Source organism: Microcaecilia unicolor, chromosome 11 (assembly GCF_901765095.1).
Source record: "Microcaecilia unicolor chromosome 11, aMicUni1.1, whole genome shotgun sequence".
Lineage (NCBI taxonomy): Eukaryota > Metazoa > Chordata > Amphibia > Gymnophiona > Siphonopidae > Microcaecilia > Microcaecilia unicolor.
In genome coordinates, this window is record NC_044041.1 from 773,440 (window position 1) to 794,391 (window position 20,952).

Sequence of the window (20,952 nt, forward strand, 5' to 3'; positions counted from 1 at the left end):
TCTGGCCAGTCTTTGAATGAGAATATACTGGTCAGAGCTGGCGCTAGATTAGATCTTAGGGGAGGTCCTTGCATGTCGGACAGCAGAGCCCCTGGATCTGATAGCTGAAGATAAGTTTCATTATTGGATTTAAGAAAGAAAAGAAAAGTTTATGTATATTATTTTAATCGGGTGTACCGATGACGAAGTTTGCGTTATTGATGCTGCCATATTAACATGTTTTTGGCAGTAAACGCTACTGAGGTCCCCTAAAAAATGAATTGAGTTGTGAAGAGGGAATGAGTGACGTTGAATTTGTCATTTAAAAGAAATATAAGTAAGAAGCTGGGTCCCAAAAACCAAATATATTGTTCTTTATCTGTATGATAGTGGGACTGCTGAAGATTTGTTTTTTGACATATCAATTGTATACTGTCAGTTACATGTGTATATTGAATACGTGTAGAAAACCTGATTTTAAACTCTCCATTTCAGATACAATTGGGGAAACTAATAAGAAACTCTCCCCTTTTAATGTTACCGTTGAAGTCTCATTTATTACTGTCTCTCCAATGATTCAATTATGATCAGTACTTGAAATGGCTCTACCACTGTTAAACTCTGCAACAAATCCTGCATTCCAGTGAGAACCAGCTCCTCTTCTCATCACTTCTAGGCCCAAATGATCCATGACAAAGTCATTTTATTCTTAGTATCTTGTGCGGTTTTACTTCTGTAATCTTTCCCACCACACGTGGTAATTCTTTCCATTCATCTTCCAGAACACAGTTTGTTTCTTGCATAACCTGTAACCCACTGGACAGGATAATACCACAACACCACTATTTCTGTCCACTCTGTCATTCTGATAAATGTTCTACCCTTGTATCAGAGTCTCGCTGGTTATCCCTTTCCCAGTAACATACTAACAGACCTCAGAAGCCACTGTTTTCACACAAAGTGTTCTGCCCCGTGATTCAAAGATCAAATGAAATGCTACAGCAACATTGTAAGGACTAAGCCTGGTGCAGCAGTACGAAACATGGCCCATGTCAGCCTGGGTCCTATACAGATAAGTTCTTAATAAATTGTATATTAATGGAATTTGGATTGAAAACTTTAGTAAAGGCAACAAGTAGACAGATGACGATTAAAGGGAATCACGGGACAGAGCATTGAGGTCTGTTAGTATGTTACTATTGTAGTATTAATGAGTGAATCTGAACAGTGGCATTCCTAGATCACCCAAGACAGATCGCTGCTACGCACCCCCCTCCCCCCAGTGCATCACCCTCCTGGCACATCACCTCCTGGGGGTGCAGAGGGCAGTCGTGTGGCCGGAACAGGAAGTAATGTCGGAGGGAGCAGGGAATCTGTTCCCCCTTGCAGCGTGCACCCGGGGTGGACCACCCCCACTGCTCCGCCCTCCTTGGTATGCCTTTAAATCTGAGCCTCTATAAACAATTCAATACAGAGCACTGGGATAATGATAGTGTTAACTGAAATAACTTTGCTTATTAATCTAGAGTGGAGGAGTGGCCTAGTGGTTAGAGCACCGGTCTTGCAATCCAGAGGTGGTGGGTTCAAATCCCACTGCTGCTCCTTGTGACCTTGGGCAAAGTCACTTAACCCTCCATTGCCTCAGGTACAAACTTAGATTGTGAGCCCTCCTGGGACAGAGAAATATCCAGAGTACCTGAATGTAACTCACCTTGAGCTACTACTGAAAAAGGTGTGACCAAAATGGAAATAAATAAATATTCTAGAATTCTAAAGAATAACAAGATTCCATGCAGAATTTCAAAGTGTAGAAACATTCCATGTAGAACCCAAAAGAGTAACAAGATTCTTTGGAGTGGCCTAGTGGTTAGAGCACCAGTCTTGCAATCCAGGGTGGCCGGTTCAAATTCCACTGCTGCTCCTTGTGATCTTGGGCACTTAACCCTCTGTTGCCTCAGGTACAAAATTAGATTGTGAGCCCTCCAGGGACAGAGAAATATCCAGAGTACCTGAATGTAACTCACCTTGAGCTACTATTTAACATTTCTAAAGTGCTACCAGGGTTGCGCAGCGCTGTACAATTAACAAAGAAGGACAGTCCCTGCTCAAAGGAGCTTACAATCTAAAGGACAAAAATGTGCAGTCAATCAAATTGGGGGCAGTCTAGATTTCCTGGATAGAGGTACAATGGTTAGGTGCCGAAAGCGATATTGAAGAGGTGGGCTTTGAGCAAGGATTTGAAGATGGGCAGGGAGGGGGCTTGGCGTATGGGCTCAGGGAGTTTATTCTTATCTCAGGGAGTTTGTTTTTATCTCTCTTCTATGTCTGGACTGATGAGACAAAGTCAGCACGGATTTAGTGAAGGGAAGTCTTGCCTCACCAATCTAATGCATTTTTTTGAGGGGGTAAGCAAACATGTGGACAATGGGGAGCCGGTTGATATTGTATATCTGGATTGTCAGAAGGCGTTTGACAAAGTGCCGCACGAAAGACTCCTGAAGAAATTGCAGAGTCATGGAATCGGAGGTAGGGTATTATTATGGATTAAGAACTGGTTGAAAGATAGGAAGCAGAGAGTAGGATTGCGTGGCCAGTATTCTCAGTGGAGGAGGGTAGTTAGTGGGGTCCCGCAGGGTCTGTGCTGGGTCCGTTGCTTTTTAATGTATTTATAAATGACCTAGAGATGGGAATAACTAGTGAGGTAATTAAACTCCGCCGATGACACAAAATTATTCAGGGTCGTCAAGTCGCAGGAGGAATGTGAACGATTACAGGAGGACCTTGCGAGACTGGGAGAATGGGCGTGCAAGTGGCAGATGAAGTTCAATGTTGACAAGTGCAAAGTGATGCATGTGGGTAAGAGGAACCCGAATTATAGCTACGTCTTGCAAGGTTCCGCGTTAGGAGTTACGGATCAAGAAAGGGATCTGGGTGTCGTCGTCGATGATACGCTGAAACCTTCTGCTCAGTGTGCTGCTGCGGCTAGGAAAGCGAATAGAATGTTGGGTGTTATTAAGAAGGTATGGAGTCCAGGTTGTGCGGATGTTATAATGCCGTTGTATCGCTCCATGGTGCGACCGCACCTGGAGTATTGTGTTCAGTACTGGTCTCCGTATCTCAAAAAAGATATAGTAGAATTGGAAAAGGTACAGCGAAGGGCGACGAAAATGATAGTGGGGATGGGACGACTTTCCTATGAAGAGAGGCTGAGAAGGCTAGGGCTTTTCAGCTTGGAGAAGAGACGGCTGAGGGGAGATATGATAGAAGTGTATAAAATAATGAGTGGAATGGATCGGGTGGATGTGAAGCGACTGTTCACGCTATCCAAAAATACTAGGACTAGAGGGCATGAGTTGAAGCTACAGTGTGGTAAATTTAAAACGAATCGGAGAAAATTTTTCTTCACCCAACGTGTAATTAGACTCTGGAATTCATTGCCGGAGAACGTGGTACGGGCGGTTAGCTTGACGGAGTTTAAAAAGGGGTTAGATAGATTCCTAAAGGACAAGTCCATAGACCGCTATTAAATGGACTGGAAAAATTCCTCATTTTTAGGTATAACTTGTCTGGAATGTTTTTACGTTTGGGGAGCGTGCCAGGTGCCCTTGACCTGGATTGGCCACTGTCGGTGACAGGATGCTGGGCTAGATGGACCTTTGGTCTTTCCCAGTATGGCACTACTTATGTACTTATGTACTTATGTACTTACTGTATATGTCAGGCTTTGTTACCAATTTTCCCATGAAAGCAATGTTCACTTACCAGCAGAAGCTGTGCCTGCTCTCAGCATTCCCTCAGGAAGTTTTGGTTGGGCTGGAAAAGTATTTCCATACTTAAAACAAATTTGGATGTCTGCATTTTCATCTGGTTTGAAGTAGGCAGAAGTGTCAGCTAACTGCTTTTTTAGACTGGAATTTGTATGCGGGGCAAATGTGCTTCTCTCTGGAGTGTTTAAAACCAATTCACTTGACTCCTTAATTGTCTATTCCTGGACATCCAGTTTTGTAACACCCAGCACTTATACCTGTAGTGTACGATTCCGGCATTTTCTGGTTCAGAATTCTGAGTTTCATGTTGGGTTTTTTTTTATCATGTTCATTTCTAAGCTGGCTGTGCTCACTGGGTTTGCTGTAATTTAATTAATCTACTTGTAACTTTCCTGGCGTCTTTAGACTTATTTTACAGAATCTTTGTTTCATGGGCCTTTTCTAAAGTACTTGGGAACCTCTGCACATCGCACTCTGGACTTCCCAATTCCTACCTCGGTGCCCTTTGCAAACTCATAGTTCATGTCGACCTGCTGTGATTGTTGAGGAAGTTGCTGAGATCACTAGATATGTGCCTGAAAGTTTGGGCGTAGCTGTGCCAGCTTTCTCTGACAATTTCAGCCAACTTGTTTTAAGACGTGTGCCCAGTCAAATTAAGCGAGACAAATCTTGGAGCAAGACAGCTGAGATGAAGGTTTTCATTGGAACCCTGTCACTTGGGTTGAACTGAGGAAGAGGGAGAGCAGGCTGAGAGGCAACCCACAAGCTGAGAATGCATTGCAGGGGATTTTCAGGGTCTTTGACTGTCAGTGTGTTTGGTAGGTTTATCCTGTTTTGTTACATGAGTTCCTTGGTGGTCTCTATCCTTCCTAATCCAGTAGCTCAGAAAGAAGTTTGGAGCTTCAATGCAGTGAAAACACATGTGTAGGGTAGACTGACTCGCATGCTTTTCTCCACTCTGGAAGGCAGTCACATGCCCTCCATCACATTACTCCGCACTAACCGTCTGCGAGTGTACTTCCATCACTTGGCACAGTCTTTCTCCTCTTCCTTTGGCTGCCTATGGTTTACAGAGGTGGGGTGGAGAGAAAGGCAGGCACAGTGCCAGCAGTGGAAGAAGCTGGCGGGCTCCGAACCCTGCTCAAAAGAGAGAGCTCTACTACGCAGAACAGTTTATCACAGAGAGCTGGACTTCCTGTCATTGCAAGTATGCTGCATGGAAAGGATCTGTGCCCAGATATTTGGAAGCCTGAACGTTACTCATTGTCTCGATCTATTTTTATCCTCCTCGGCGTGACCTCTTTCCTGTCTGACCCTCCTCAGGGAGCCTTATGTGCAGCCTCTGTCCTAAGCCTTCACATGTGGCTCTCATTAGACAGCCTCGTGCAGTCTCTCTCCTATACCTTCCATCTGGCTCTCATCTGGGTATTATCACACAACTAACTCTCTTCATCTAACTCTCATCAGGGAACTGTCATGTACAACCTCTTAATTTGATACTTTCCATTTTGTTCCCATTAGAGAATATTTGGACACATGGAACAGAATGTATATTAGGTGCCCACCTTCAAAATGTAATTGCGACTGCGGCATTAATTTAAATTATGGAAATGGTGTTTAATCCGGTGGATTAATAAATATATTCAGCCTGACATAATAGTGTTAAAAACAGAGGAATGTGGAGGCCATTTCCGACATTTAGCAAGGCCTAAACTAAATGATTATCTTTACCAGCTGAATATCGTCACTGAATAAATTCATGCCACCCCTTCCATTCTGCCTGCCCTCCCCCACCTCACGATTGAGATCGTATTGAACTGAGTAGAGGGAGTTTTGACCCGATAGTATTTCTACAGTGGCTGAAAATGCCAAGATAGTGGAGATATGTTCACAGGCCTCTTTAAATGAATAATTCCATGAGAATACTCCTTGCAGGCCTGTTAAGCTTATGTGGCAGCACAACGTCCTGCCCAAATACCCTTCACACTTTTCCTTTGCTGTGACTCTACCAGGGGCCAATAAATAAATAAATAAAACAGAAACATAAGACAACTTACACTGTCTGCATCTCAGATCCCTCTCACTGCTGTTCAGGGCTCAGGTGCCCTCCCAGCCCAAAAGACAGATGAAAAGCCTGTGCAGTTATCATGCATAACCTTGTATAATATCGTATCGTGGATTTTAACGTAAGCCGTATATTGATATTTATAATTTTACTAATGTTTTAATGTATATATGTGTCTACTGTACTTTCTCTGCCCCTGAAGCAGTCCTTAGTGAAACATGGCCATTATTTAGAAGGTAATCCCCACCCCCCCCCACCCACGGGGACAAGCCGAAACTAGTTGACTCACGAGCAAAGTCCGTGACTTGAAAATATGAAGTATCAAAAATTCAGAATCCTGCTGCAGGCTGTGGGTGTTAGAGTGGACCAAAATGGTTTCCACACTGCTTGAAACCGACGTCCTTCTGGTGAATCCAAGTCAGTGATGCGACTCCTCTCCATAGTTAACACCGAGATCATAGTCGCAACACCACAATTGCAAAGTGGGAGGATCCCTGGAAAGCCAAGATGAAAGGATCACGTTCAGCACCATCAATCTCACCCAGCGGATAAATCTGGACAACTCCACGCTTGCAAGGGGACACTGTAGGTATAGACCCAAAAAGAAAGCAGGGTGTTGCCGTCACTTGCTGTGACCAAAGTCCAGAAACAAAGGTAAAAACTCACCGCCACAAATATGGGATCCCTGGACGACCCCACAGCATATGTGTCAATATCTGTGTAACAGAGGAAGTGAATATATGGATAAGGCAGTGAGTAACCTCGTCCGCTCAATCCATTTGATCTAGGCCTGCAATTCAGAAGACCTAAACTAAGTCTATAACTTTTTCAGAGAGTGGCTGAATATTGTTTAAGACGGATCCTTTCTGTGGGAGGTAGAACCAGGAAAGAAATGGTATTTATGAAGTCTCTTTATTTCCCTATTAACCTTTTCTCTTTGTGAAAACATGTAGTATTCTTTACTTAGAAGGAATGTATCAGATGGTATAGGTAAGTTTCAAAAGAGATTAACAATCCTGGTTGATGTGCTGAGAGACTCTGGGGTTCCGAGATTCCTCTGCAGTGCCGTAGGTGGTTGGTCCTGGTTGTATACATGATGGATTTCTAGGAGACCTGTAGCTGTAAGTGGTCTGTAGGTTCTTCATCCTTCAGAGCTCTTCCAGGATTTTGTGAACATGATGAAAGGTCCTGGTTGCCCATCTTCTCCTTGCTCCCAGTGGGTACCCTGTTCCGACTGTCCTGATCACAGCACAGCGCTTAAGCTGCTGCTATCGGTAAAATTGCTCCTAGATTTCTCCTAATAGATTACCCTGACTAGGCAACCAGGTATTTCTGTCTTCTATAATTACTTGGACTTAGATGGCTAGGCCTTTGGGCTAGGCTAGGTGACCTCTCCCCTCACATATGGGTCATTCAGCCAGGGACACAAGGAGGCAAAGACAAATCTGAGAAATGTCCTGTGACTTGGATGAATCTCTATGTGAGCATAAACATTGCTTAAGTCCAGAGAGTATAACTATTCCTGTTTTTAAGAGGGGTATTAAGATACCCAGGCAAACAGTCCTCAACTTTTTTCAGACTAGAAATATGTTGAGAGCTGTTAGGTCTAGGATTTGAGTGAATTCCCCTGTTTTCTTTGTGACCAGAAAATATTAGCAGTTCAATCCCCGCCTTCTTTCCTCCAGTGGAATAGGTTTGACTTCATTGGCCTCATGGAGAAAAAAAGAATTCCTGGACAGGTATTTCCTGATGCTGAGAGAGGAATCAAGACACTCTCAGAGGGCAGTTTGGAGACAGCTTTAGTTTGAAAGAATTTTAAATAATGTTCAGATAATCAAACAATAAACTAGACGGTAATTCTTATTATCATCCTTGTATACAATATATTGGAGGCAGTTTTAATAGGTGTAACTTGTACTCATTTCACATTATCCTGAGCACTCATTTATTTATGGTTATACTGGGCCAAGCGTTGACATAAATCCCAGCCGTTCCCCAGCTGACAGGCTTTTTCAAGTGGAAAGTGTGGTGCTCTTTCTGTGTTTCAGGAGCTCCCGCTTTGATGCTTGGGGGGGGGGGGGGGCTGTATTGCCTTGGGGAAGAGTAAGGAACCTGCTGTGACTGATGAAAGAGGGGGTTGCAGATACCTCCTCCCATGAGAGTAACATAGGGCTTCAGCTGGCGGTGGGCAGCGTCTTTCCTATTCAATGCTGGGACCTTTGTAGTGACTGCCATTGAATATCTGAGTTTATTTTGCCTGTTAAAAAAAGATATTAAGAGTTAATTGGTTAATTTTTTTACTGGTCAAAGATAGATCTGCTATTTAAGCAGCCAATTTTCATTGTTCCACGTAGCCAGTTTGGCACTTAATATCCAGGCCTAACCGATATAGCCAGGAGATAACCGGTTATCTCCCGCTGAATATCTGCGGTTAGGCTCTTCAACACTATTAACCGTCCAGGAGCCATTCCTGGCCAGTTCAATAGTTATGAATATTTGGGGGGGGGGGGGGGGGGTAGTCTTCTCAGCACAGATCAGAGCACTGGGTCAGAGGTTGCTTTAGGAGAGGGAGTTAGTGTCTTGCAGTTCTCCATAACGTACATTAAATCCCGTCTCCATTCTCACTGGAGCCTGTTTATTAACTTTAACCTAGATGCTCATTTCACGTTTACGTGTGTGTTATGTGCAGACGTGTTTACAATACTAGCATTTACATGCACATGTACAATACTTACACACATGTAGCACCTAAGCGCTATACTGGCGATACCCGCTTAGCTTAGAGCGTGTAATTGAAGGGGGCGTGCACAGGGGTGGAGCTCCCAATTTCATGTGTCACATACAAAATTCTGTAAGTTTCACGAAACCCTTTTGCACTCAGGTGTACAATCGAACGCCCCCCCCCCCCCCCCCCCCCCCATTGATCGCTGGGCTATTTATTTCCTTACTTTTTGGACTATACTGAATATCGGGATTCAATTTGGGCCGAATAGTGCCCTGAATTTATTATTCGTATTTGCTAGAATTGTGACTTAAATTTGAATACATATAATCTGGGACTCTGCTGTGCTAAATCCTACTGAAATAAACACTTGATCTCTGATTTCACCTTGCTTCTTTTATGATTATGTAAAAGCTCGATGCCTATTATTCGTCTTCAGCTGAAAATGGTCTTCATACAGCTCTCTTATTTTTTTTAAATGTACACTAGTAATTCTGTAAGGGAACTTGAGCACCCAACTTCCTTTAAACAGACTCTTGCCGCCTCCCTTCAAGCACCAAAGTGAGGCACCTGGTCATGGAACTGCCCCATCCCCCCAGCTCCAGAAATGGCATCCAAACTTACGCATGAAATCAGGCGCAGTTATAAACTAGGGCTAGTAATTAACTAATTGACACTAACTAGTGAAATAACTGGTGATAACTTACCAATAGTTAAGTACAAATTGACTGGAATATGCAGTTCTGCGGAACAGACATTCACCCAATTTCTGTAACAATACGCCTAACTTCTCCCACTCGCTGATGCAAGGTGGCGTTAATGTGGGAAGGGCAGGGGCATGGCGTGGGCGTGTCTTGTGCGCATTTTATAGAAGACATTTAATTATGCACCCAACTGTCACATTTAGCTGCCACCATTTATGCCGGCCGTAGTCATGGCAAAAGTGGTCGAACCTAAAGTTTGGTGCAACACTGCCCTTTCTAAAATTGTACCTTAGCACCCAGTTTTTTGGTGCTTTTTAGCACCAGTTATAGAATTACCCCCTATCCCCTGGATTCTATAGAGCACGCCCAAATCCAAGCATATTCTATATTAATGCAGGTAACTTAATTGGCTTAACAAGCCAATCAGCATTGATAACAGCACTTAACAAGCAATCATGAACCCTAATTGGCAATAATTCGAATTTACACGCACAACTCTCTAAGCTTATTCTGTAATGCACTGCGCCTACATTTTAATGCACGCGGGGAAAAAAGGGGAAGGTTATGGGCAGGGAAATGTGTGTTCTAAAAGTTACGCGCATTGTTATAGAATATGGCCCTCTGCGGCTAAATCTACGCCTCAGGATTTACGCCACATTTTTATTGGTATAAATGGACATGCATAGTTTTAGGTGTTAGGATATAAACTAAGCGTATTTTATATACCTCTAGGCAGCACTTATAGAATACTAGTAAAAGAAGCCCGTTTCAGAGCAAATGAAACGTGCGCTAGCAAGGTTTTCGTCGCCAACACCCCCCCTCCGTCCCTTCCTGGCCAACCCCTTCATTGTTCTGGCATTGCTCCGCCCCCAACGTCATGACGTTTGACGCAAGGACGGGCCCGGAGCGATTTCCCACCCCCACCCCCCGCCTCCCTCCCTGCCAACCCCTTCGTTGTTCTGCCATTGCTCCGCCCTCGAGGGCGGGGACCGGAGCGATTTCCCACCCCCCCACCTCCCTCTCTGCCAACCCCTTCGTTGTTCTGCCATTGCTCCGCCCTCAAGGGTGGGGCCTGGAGCGATTTTGGTGGCTTCACCACCACGAACCTTCGAACCTTTTGAAGGAAGTCAGAGCTTGGCTTCACTGACGTCAGTGTCCTCAGAACGTTGAGGGTGAATTTTATTATAGTAGATGTTTAGGCGGAAATGTTTTCCACACAGATTTTCTAGCCGCCATATCTAGAATCTGGCCCTATGCGCTGAACTTAAATTTACACAGTTTAACTTATTAATGCAGGTTAGCAAATGAGGCCAAGCATAAATGGCTTTGGAAAGTGCTCTCCCCAGGTATGTTTCTGGCTGAATCCCTAATTTGTTTGCTAAGTACAGATTCTATATTTCTTCGTAGGGAGTTTTAAAGGGTTTTGCCTATTTTCTATGAATAAATGTAGCTCTTAATCTGCAATTTCAAGCTTCTCAAGCCTTGCTGATTTCTTTCTTTGGATTTTGCTCAGACTTTTCAGTAGTTCCTCAACTGAGTTACATTTAGGTCCGTGCTAGGACCCGCTGCTGTTTAATATATTTATAAATGATTTAGAGATGGGAGTAACTAGCGAGGTAATTAAATTTGCTGATGACACAAAGTTATTCAAAGTCGTTAAATCATGACAGGATTGTGAAAAATTACAAGAGGACCTTACGAGACTGGGAGACTGGGCGGCTAAATGGCAGATGATGTTTAATGTGAGCAAGTGCAAAGTGATTCATGTGGGAAAGAGGAACCCGAATTATAGCTACGTCATGCAAGGTTCCACGTTAGGAGTTACGGACCAAGAAAGGGATCTGGGTGTCGTCGATAACACACTGAAACCTTCTGCTCAGTGTGCTGCTGCGGCTAAGAAAGCGAATAGAATGTTGGGTATTATTAGGAAAGGTATGGAAAACAGGTGTGAGGATGTTATAATGCCGTTGTATCGCTCCATGGTGCGACCGCACCTTGAGTATTGTGTTCAATTCTGGTTGCCGCATCTCAAGAAGGATATAGTAGAATTGGAAAAGGTGCAGCGAAGGGCGACTAAAATGATAGCGGGGATGGGACGACTTCCCTATGAAGAAAGACTAAGGAGGCTAGGGCTATACAGCTTGGAGAAGAGACGGCTGAGGGGAGACATGATAGAGGTATATAAAATAATGAGTGGAGTGGAACAGGTGGATGTGAAGCGTCTGTTCACGCTTTCCAAAAATACTAGGACTAGGGGGCATGCGATGAAACTACAGTGTAGTAAATTTAAAACAAATCGGAGAAAATTTTTCTTCACCCAACGTGTAATTAAACTCTGGAATTCGTTGCCGCAGAAAGTGGTGAAGGCGGTTAGCTTAGCAGAGTTTAAAAAGGGGTTGGATGGATTCCTAAAAGACAAGTCCATAAACCGCTACTAAACGGACTTGGAAAAATCCAAAATTCCAGGAATAACATGTATAGAATGTTTGTACGTTTGGGAAGCTTGCCAGGTGCCCTTGGCCTGGATTGGCCACTGTCGTGGACAGGATGCTGGGCTCGATGGACCCTTGGTCTTTTCCCAGTATGGCATGTACTTATGGATATTTCCCTCTCCCTGGAGGGCATGCAGTCTAATTTTGTACCTGAGACTTACCCAAGATCTCAAGCAGCAGCAGTGGGACTTGAACCGGGCACCCCTGGACGTCAAGTTTCAGCTGTTCCACAGTATGAAGCCTCCTAGGATATGTGGTTCCAGCAAGGTGGGCATCGTTGTGACTGGTTATTTGCTTTGTTGTAAGAAGGCACCGTGGCTGAGAGGTTGTATTATAAAAATTATAACGTTATTATTAGATGTAGTTCTTGGCATGTGACCTTTCGGTTGGAAGGTCCTAGTATTTGACACAGAGGGAGGTATTTTGCATCGTGTCATATCGGTGCAGTTTTTGGAGGGAATAGGGAGGTGCTCTGCTTATGATCTAGTGGAAGGTATTAAGTGTTATGTTTTATTGAATGTTTCATTTTACAATTTTTTATGTAAACTGCCGATGTAATAGTTACTGTGAATATAAATTTGGAATTCATAAATGTGGTTAATAATTTCAAATTAAAAAAGCAATATATAATCTGTATGTTTCAAATAAACACAGTGTATATAGAGATGGAAACTTGGATCAGGGCAGGGTTTATTTATTTATTTAATTGCATTTGTATCCCACATTTTCCCACCTATTTGCGGGCTCAGTGTGGCTTACAATACATTGTAGATGATGGAAATACAGTTTGTTACATTACGATTATGGGTTACATTGTGAATAGTTAAGGAAGACAGAGTCAGATCAATCACCTTTGGGGCGTAGGAACTATAGGATATGACGTTGGGGAATTACTACGCTGATCTACTAATAGCAAGAGAGCGATGGGGTAGACATTTTTTATCTGTGGGTAGATTGTTGAATGGGCGAGAGTACGGGGAAGTGGAGTACATGGGGTAATATCTTGAGGCGTTGTTATGGTGTATATGGGATTTATATGCTTTGATCCTTGCGGTTGTGATACGCTTTTAATATACTCATATTCTGCTTCTTTTCTTTCTCCAAATCCTGTGCAGCTGTCTGTGATGGGAACTTCACGTGCAAAGAGAACGAGGTGTGTGTGAGACCTAACGAGTGTCGCTGTCGACATGGATACTTTGGTGCCAACTGCGATACCAGTGAGTACTGAACAGATTTTGTTCTTGATCTTATTAAGGTGCATCTTTATATCGCATCTAAATCTAGCAGAGGCCACCGGCAGAGTCGGAAGAATTGAAATCCATGAGCCTTTTTTAACGTTCATGTGCTCTACTTTTATCGTCCCTCACCACTGCTTTCTGATATCATCAGATAACTGGGACTCTTGGAAGAGGGAGCAGGAAAGTGATCCATTCCTGCAGGGAAGAGAGGAGTAAACTGATGAAGGGATGGGTCAGCCTAGCCTGCTGGAGAGATGAACTGGGTAAGGAGGGATGAGGTAGAATATGATGGAAGAGGAATTGGAAGTGGGAGAACAGAAAGATCAAGTCAAAGGGAAGCAGGGAACAGAGACGTTTCAGCTGGTAATGAGCTACAGAAGACCTTGGAAAGGGGATAAACCTGTCCCAAACTTTGTGCCTCTGCTTAGAATATGAATTTAGCTGAAAAATAACTATGCACCCCAGAGCTAATTAAACAGAAAATGCATTTCCCTTGTCCTAATCAAGTACCCTGTTTCTTTTTATGGTCCTCACTCCTCCTTTGATTTCTTTACTAATGCATATTTCTGTACTGCAGAAGAAATAGTATCAGGGCCAGGTATTTCATTCCTGGAGGGGAGTAACCTGATGCTTTTAGCACATACATTTCTTTGAATTTCATTTTATTTCTGACTTGAAAAAGGTGGTCTTACAACCTACAAACCATGAAAATTAAAAGCCTTCCCATTGCTTTAGGTTTCTGAACTGTTTGCTAACAGTTGCTGAATTTGCTGCTCTGAAGAGCAGAATAGGAGGTGATCATCCCATTCCGCGAGGACCCTAAACTCCCATCATGCATTGCAGGTGACACTAACAGAGTTGCCTGTATGAGAATGAGGGTCAGAAAAGGGGCAAGGGGTAGATATTGAGGGAGTAATTTTACGACAGGGTGCCTGTAATTTCCAGAACTATCCCCAAATTTACACCTGCTCTGAGGGGGTACAGATACATTTTTGCACACACATGGTTACTCTGCCCCATCTTTGCCCAAACACTGCCCCCATGTGGTCTATATTCAACATGCTCGATGGCAGCTAATGGGGATAGGCGAGGTATACATTTTTTAAATAAATAAATAGTGTTATTGAAGTAGCTCTGACTGCCACAGCATTATCCCAGCGGTGCTAAGGTGGTCCGGGGGAGGCGTCGGAGCAGAGCCAGGAGACACCTGAACTGCACCAAAATTCAGCAGCAGTACTTGGGTAACATATGATTACCATAAGATAGAAAACATCTTGTCCTAATTAACTGGTGGCTATCCAGGAACCAGTATCGACTAACCGGGTCCAGATGCCCACTGCTGGTACCAGATAGGAGCCAGTACGTCTTGCAGCGCTATAGAAATGAAAAGTAGTAGGTAGTAGTGAGTATCCGGGTCTAATTTAAAGACACACTGACCACCTCTGGCTGAATGTGCATTCATCATGCAATTTCACAACAGCCATTTTCTGTACGTAAAATACACTTTGGAAAATGCTTTACAACACTTCCAAATCGTATGTACAGCTAAGCCGAGATTTCAGGTTATATTTACAATCTGTATGACTCGCCGAGACATTTGCTTTATTCATTGAATATTGAGCTACTCCCTCACTTCTTGCACACTTAAGTTATAAAATGCATTTATGCACAAATGTTTACCCTTATATGCAAAAGTGGAAGTAGTGCGACCAGCCACTATAATGTAACTTTGTAAGCGTATGAGCACCTAAGTGTCTTAAGGACGAGAGAACCATCCCTCAAAGCTCCAGCGAACCCTCGTGGTTAATGTGCTGAGATGGGGATCCCATAATTTTGCAAGTCTTTTTTTGCTTTAAGACCCATGGAGGGTCAAAAACATGTCCAAGTCCTGTTCATATCGTCCAAAAAAACTGTCCTCCTCACAACTATAATCAAACAGGAAAAATGTCTAGATTTCCCATTTGATTGCAGCTGTGAGGTGGATGTTTTTGTACTGAAAACGTTCAAAACGAATAGCCATTTTCCAAAGTGCAACATCTAACTTTTGGATGACAAAAAAACAGGGACATGAACATCTGCCTGGCATCATTTTCAAAAATATGACCACACAGACATCCCTGTGGAACAAAGGAGTACCCTAGTGGCTCGTGCTGTGGACTGTAAACCAAGGGACACAGGTTCAAACCCTATTATAACGCTTTTTTTTTTTTTTTTTTTTGTAAACGTGATCCCTCTAGGAGCTGAAAAATACCTGCTGTACCTGAATAACCACCATGTCAATAGCCTTCAGGCTTGCAGGTGTCAAATATTTAGATACAGTTAGTAATTTTCTGTTTCTGGAAGGCTCAGAAATACACAAAAAGAAAAAGCTGAATTGTGACGAACCTGGGTCCCTTGGTTCACAGTCTACTGCACTGCACCACTAGGCTACTCCACTCATAGGAGCCGACTCTGTGGGTGCTGTGGGTGCTTGAGAAAATTCCATGTATGTGTCCAGGGAGGGGTTATTTCCACTGGGCTTAGCACCCCCAATAATTTTGAAAAGTTGGCTCCTATGACTCCACTGACCTAGTTGCTACGTTGGTTCAGAATGGCCATAATATTTGTAGCTGATATAGAGCCTGGGTTTCCTTTCCACTTTCGGGGAAAGGGAGGGGGACAGCAACCACTGGGGGACTAAGAAAGGGTCATGGTTTAATTCCTCCAGTGGTCAGTTGTTCAATTAGAGCAACCTTTTTCCAACTCGGATGTGACTGAAATGAGTCTAGATAAAAATGTCATTCTTTTTAGATGTGGGCGTTTCTTCCCATTCTAAAATCCCTGTTGGGTCTTCCCTAGTCCCGCCCACAAGATGTCTTCTTGCTATTTGGACAAACTGCAGTGTGAAATGTCTAAGTTCTGACTTTCCAAACTCAGGACTTGGATATTTTAAACAGATGGATGGTTTTTTTTAAGGAATTTAAGAAAAATTTGTAAATCTTTATTGTCAAAAAGCAAAAATACAAGGGTTCTCAATGACATCACGTGCAAACAAAGGCTGAAAGCTCCACAGCTTTGACTAACCCTTCCCACCCATCATATTTGAAGTACAAACTGCACCAAAACCCAAATTCTTCTTACTTGCACACAAGACATACTCTGCGTTTGGAGCCACATTAATCAGATATAGCAAATGTTTTTAAATATTGGCATCATGGTATGTGACATATGTACACCTTCTTTGGAATATGCATAAATTTGTGTGGAGGGATTTTTGCTCTACAAGGGGCCATTGTATGGCTGTATTTTATAAAAATAGGTGCTTGTGTTTCCCCCAGAAAGGCCTTTATATAGGTGGATCCATCTGGCTTTGCGCCTCTAAAGGATATTATTATTACAGCCCGAAGCAATAGTGCATGTGATTCCTTCTATGTGCCATATACTAGAGAAATGGATAATATATGTGAGAAAGACCCCACAAGCCGTATGACTTTGCTTCAGTGGCCAAATACGTACAGGGGTAGAGACATCGCCTCTGGTTGCTGATTGATGCACAATGTCCCATTCTGTGTAGGTTATTGATGAGGCTTTTGCTGCTATAGAGAGTTGTTTTTCTCCGCAGTTGGTTTCAGAGGTTGAAGCCTGTGATGAGAGCCCATCTATGTAGGTGCCCTAGGCTTGAGAGGCTTCTTTTATTGAAATATTTAATGATTTAAAATATATCCAAAAGGGGTTTGGTCAATACCCAGAAGTTAGAGCAAGTTGTTTGTAAGTAGTATACTATCCAGCTTATAATTGAAAAAGAAAAACGCCTATATTGCGACCCAAATCGGGAGACAGACGTTTATCTCCCCAAAACGAATAAATCGGTATAATCGAAAGCCGATTTTGGACGTTTTCAACTGCACTCCGTCGCGGATGCGGACAAAGTTGATCGGGGCGTGTCAGAGGTGTGGCGAAGGCGGAACTGGGGCATGGTTATCGGCCGAACAGAGATGGGCGCATTTCACCGATAATGGAAAAAAAGTATGCGTTTTTAGCTAGAATTTAGGACACTTTTCCTGGACCCTGTTTTTTTCACTAATAAGGCCCCAAAACGTGCCCTAAATGACCAGATGACCACCGGAAGGAATTGGGGATGACCTCCCCTGACTCCCCCAGTGGTCACTAACCCCCTCCCACCACAAAAAATGATGTTTCACAACTTTTTATTTTCACCCTCAAATGTCATACCCACCTCCCCGGCAGCAGTATGCAGGTCCCTGGAGCAGTTGTTAGGGGGTGCAGTAGACTTCAGGCAGGTGGACCCAGGCCCATCCCCCCCCTACCTGTTACAATTGTGCTGCTTAATGCTTAGTCGTCCAACCCCCCCAAACCCACTGTACCCACATGTAGGTGCCCCCTTCACCCCTTAGGGCTATAGTAATGGTGTAGACGTGGGCAGTGGGTTTTGAGGGGGATTTGGGGGGCTCAACACACAAGGGAAGGGTGCTATGCACCTGGGAGCTCTTTTACCTTTTTTTTTTGTTTTTGTAAAAGTGCCCCCTAGGGTGCCCGGTTGGTGTCCTGGCATGTGAGGGGGACCAGTGCACTATGACTCCTGGCCCCTCCCACGAACAAATGCCTTGGATTTATTCGTTTTTGAGCTGGGCGCTTTCATTTTCCATTATCGCTGAAAAACAAAAACGCCCAGCTCACACATTGTCGAATAAAATATGGACGTCTATTTTTTTGCGAAAATACGGTTCGGTCCGCCCCTTCACGGACCCGTTCTCGGAGATAAACGCCCATGGAGATAGACGTTTTCGTTCAATTATGCCCCTCCACACCATACATTGTATAGTTGTTTGAATATTTTTACTGCTGTAATTGTCTATTGCTTATGTTTGACTTATTCTTACTGTCCACTGCCTTGAGTGAATTCCTTCAAAAAGGCAGTAAATAAATCCTAAATAAATAAATTGAGATTTAAGTTAACTGTAGACTGATGATTATAAAATACAGAATAAGTGGATGATTGAATTATGTGATCTCCTTAATTTTCATATGATGGTTCACTATCACCTAAATATAATCTGAGAACCTTATTTGGCATTTTCTGTGAAATATATATATATTTTTTTGGTGGGGGGGGGGGGGGGGGAGAGATTGTTGGTGCTTATAAAACAGATACATTTTTACACATTGGCAAGAAGACTTAAAATTCTCTGGTCATAAGGACAAACAAGTACCAAGATGGTTATGGAAGGGTCAGAGTTTTGGCAGAAAAGGAGTCCATCCGAGGGGTGAACGAAGGTGCATTTGAGTGTTGCACTTGCACCGCCAAAAAAATTCACATGGAAGGACTTAGATCAACTTCTAAGGTTGTGTGTGGCAAAAATCTTTTGTTTCCCTTTGGTGTTCAGGTGAATAACCTGTTCAGTTCATTTTCACACTTCAGGTCATCTAGATCTTTTGGGTGATGGTCTGAAGTGGGATTTTCTACCCATTTTCATCAAATGGCATCTGCCATAGAGGAGCCAACTTTTCAAAATAATTGGGGGTGCTGAATCACCCACAAAGCTAGCTCCCATGATAGAGGCTACATCACTCCAAAATTACAGGAGTGACATGAAGATCCCCAGAAGCAAGAGGGGCAAAGGCACGAAGACTGCAAGTCAGTATCAGAGGTGCACAGTGTCACAAACTGTAGAAATAAAGACCCCCCCCCCCCCCCCAAGGCACAGTGAGAGGTGCAGAGCAGCACCAGCACTAGCAGAAAGACCCCAGAACCTCTGACTGCAGGACAAAGGTGCACCAAGAGGGTTAGGAGAGGGTCTCGTCACTTATTGTTTACTCATAATTCTATGTTATATTAGCTGCTGGTTGCTGTAAGAAAGTCATAAATCCTTTTTTATCTATAGAAAGAGTTTTTAAAAGATCTCATTTCCTCTCAAAAGCATTAAATTGCTTGACTTGGTTGCACCAGAAGGGGGTATGGTGAGGTCAGGAGAGTGAGAGTATGCCCAGGCCTTTCATTTTGAAAACACTTCATGCATTCTTGGTGGGCTTCACATGTACCTGCAGCACTGCAAGTTCTGCACTGGATTCAAAGAATTTGAGGCAATTTTGTGCCCACATCCTTTCATTCCACCTGACATACTCTACAACCTCTACCCTGACCTGCTACCATAGGGAGCAGGGGAGAAATGCTCTCGTGCACCAGCTTTTGAATCAGGCTTGTCTGGCCCACCCATGGCCATTTGTCTAATACTGGACTAGGCTTTTCTTGTATCAGACTAGCCTATATTTTCATGTTTTCTGATGGTTTGATTTGGGGAAAGGGGCTGAGGGGGCACTTGCTTAGGTAATAAGTTTGGTTTTTCAGCGTTTACAGTGCCAGAACGCCTGCACTCTATGGAAGAGATCACAATTTTCCAGGTTCTGAAAATTAATACAGGAATACAAAGTATGGTGTCATCAGTTGTGCCAGAGTGTGGTCCCATTAGTAGCGGTGCAGAAGTAGAAAGCGATCGCTTCCTAAACATGTTTGTTCTTCTACACATGCATCAGTAGAAAACCTACAGAGAGACTCCCTCTGAGACATTTATTCTGTTTCTCACTAGAATGCCCGCGCCAGTTCTGGGGTCCAGACTGCAAGGAAATGTGCAAGTGTTATCCCAATGGCCAGTGCGATGATGTCACAGGGCAGTGCACATGCAACCCGAACCGCTGGGGCTCCAAGTGCGAGAACGCCTGCCTGTGTAAGCACGGAAAATGCAACAAGGACACTGGCAAGTGTACATGCGAACCCAGCTGGTGGGGACCTCAGTGCGCCAACGCCTGTTACTGCAGCTCCACCTCCCAGTGCAACCAGCAGACTGGTCGCTGTCTGTGCCAGTCTGGATGGTGGGGCCGCAGCTGCAACACTCAGTGTACCTGCAACAATTCTCCCTGCGACCAGTTCACCGGCCGCTGCCAGTGTAAGGAGCGCCACTGGGGGCCACGCTGTGAGAGTTACTGCCAATGCTTCCGGGGTAAATGCAACCAGCTGGATGGGACGTGCACCTGTGAACCAGGCTATCGGGGCAAGCTGTGCCGGGAGCCTTGTCCTGCCGGACTGTACGGCCAAGGATGCAGGAAGCGGTAAGTAATAGTCTCTTCCTGTTTCTGGAAATTTCCCAGCTTTACTTACAAAATTCAGATTCAGGTAATATTTTGTATTTTTAAAAATTCATCTTCGTGTTCCATAAAGATAGTTAATCATGGTGGAGAAACAGGTGTAATTGTCAAGAATTCTTCAATGTCTTAAATCAACTGTCAGTACTTGATTTTCAACAGATTCCAAGGCGTACGATCAAAAACAGGGGTGAAACAACACTTCCAGAGCAGTCAAGCAAGCAAAAAAGGGGTAGAAGAATCCAAAAGGAGAAATTGCAGGATAACCAAAGCAGTAAAAACCAGAAGTCCAAAGGTTTATTCTCCAATATTAAAATGCAGGACCCAGCATGGGTGTGTTTCGGCTGCAAACCTTCCTCAGGGGTCTTTATTATTAAACAAGTGAGATGAACAATAATTACATGTAAGATACAAAATAATGCGTTGTGCCATAAAAGATCTACATATAGCTTTAGAAATGTGGAAATAAGAAAATTGTGATTGAGAGGCAAAGAAAGTGGAGAAAAAGTTATGTATATATAAGTGTATAAGCAAGAAGTGAATAGAAGTGATCATGCTAAAAGTGGGTAATCCTTAGATTAAACATTTATTTATTACAAAACTTATATTCCGCTTAATCCTTGGTTTTTAATTGAATAGTTTTTCCTATTTGATAGAATATTTTCTGTGCTGTTTCTTTACGTTACTAAGAGGTACCATAGCATATGGATTATTCTATTTACTTACATATATATCTTTTTGTCCACTTTCTCCCTCTTTGTCTCTCAATCACAATATTTCCACACTTCTCAAGATCTTTTATGGCACATGTATTTATCATTTTGCTTGTTTAATAGTAAGGACCCCTG

General features: G+C 43.4%; 1 protein-coding gene across 1 annotated transcript in view; it reads left to right on the forward strand.

The window, feature by feature from the left end:
* SCARF2 (scavenger receptor class F member 2) overlaps positions 1-20,952 on the forward strand; it is a 168,268-nt gene that overhangs the window by 34,978 nt on the left and 112,338 nt on the right. Inside the window, exons 3-4 of the mRNA XM_030218832.1 lie at positions 12,845-12,946; positions 19,552-20,071. Coding sequence (XP_030074692.1) covers positions 12,845-12,946; positions 19,552-20,071 — 622 coding nt within the window. The remainder of the gene's footprint in view (positions 1-12,844; positions 12,947-19,551; positions 20,072-20,952) is intronic.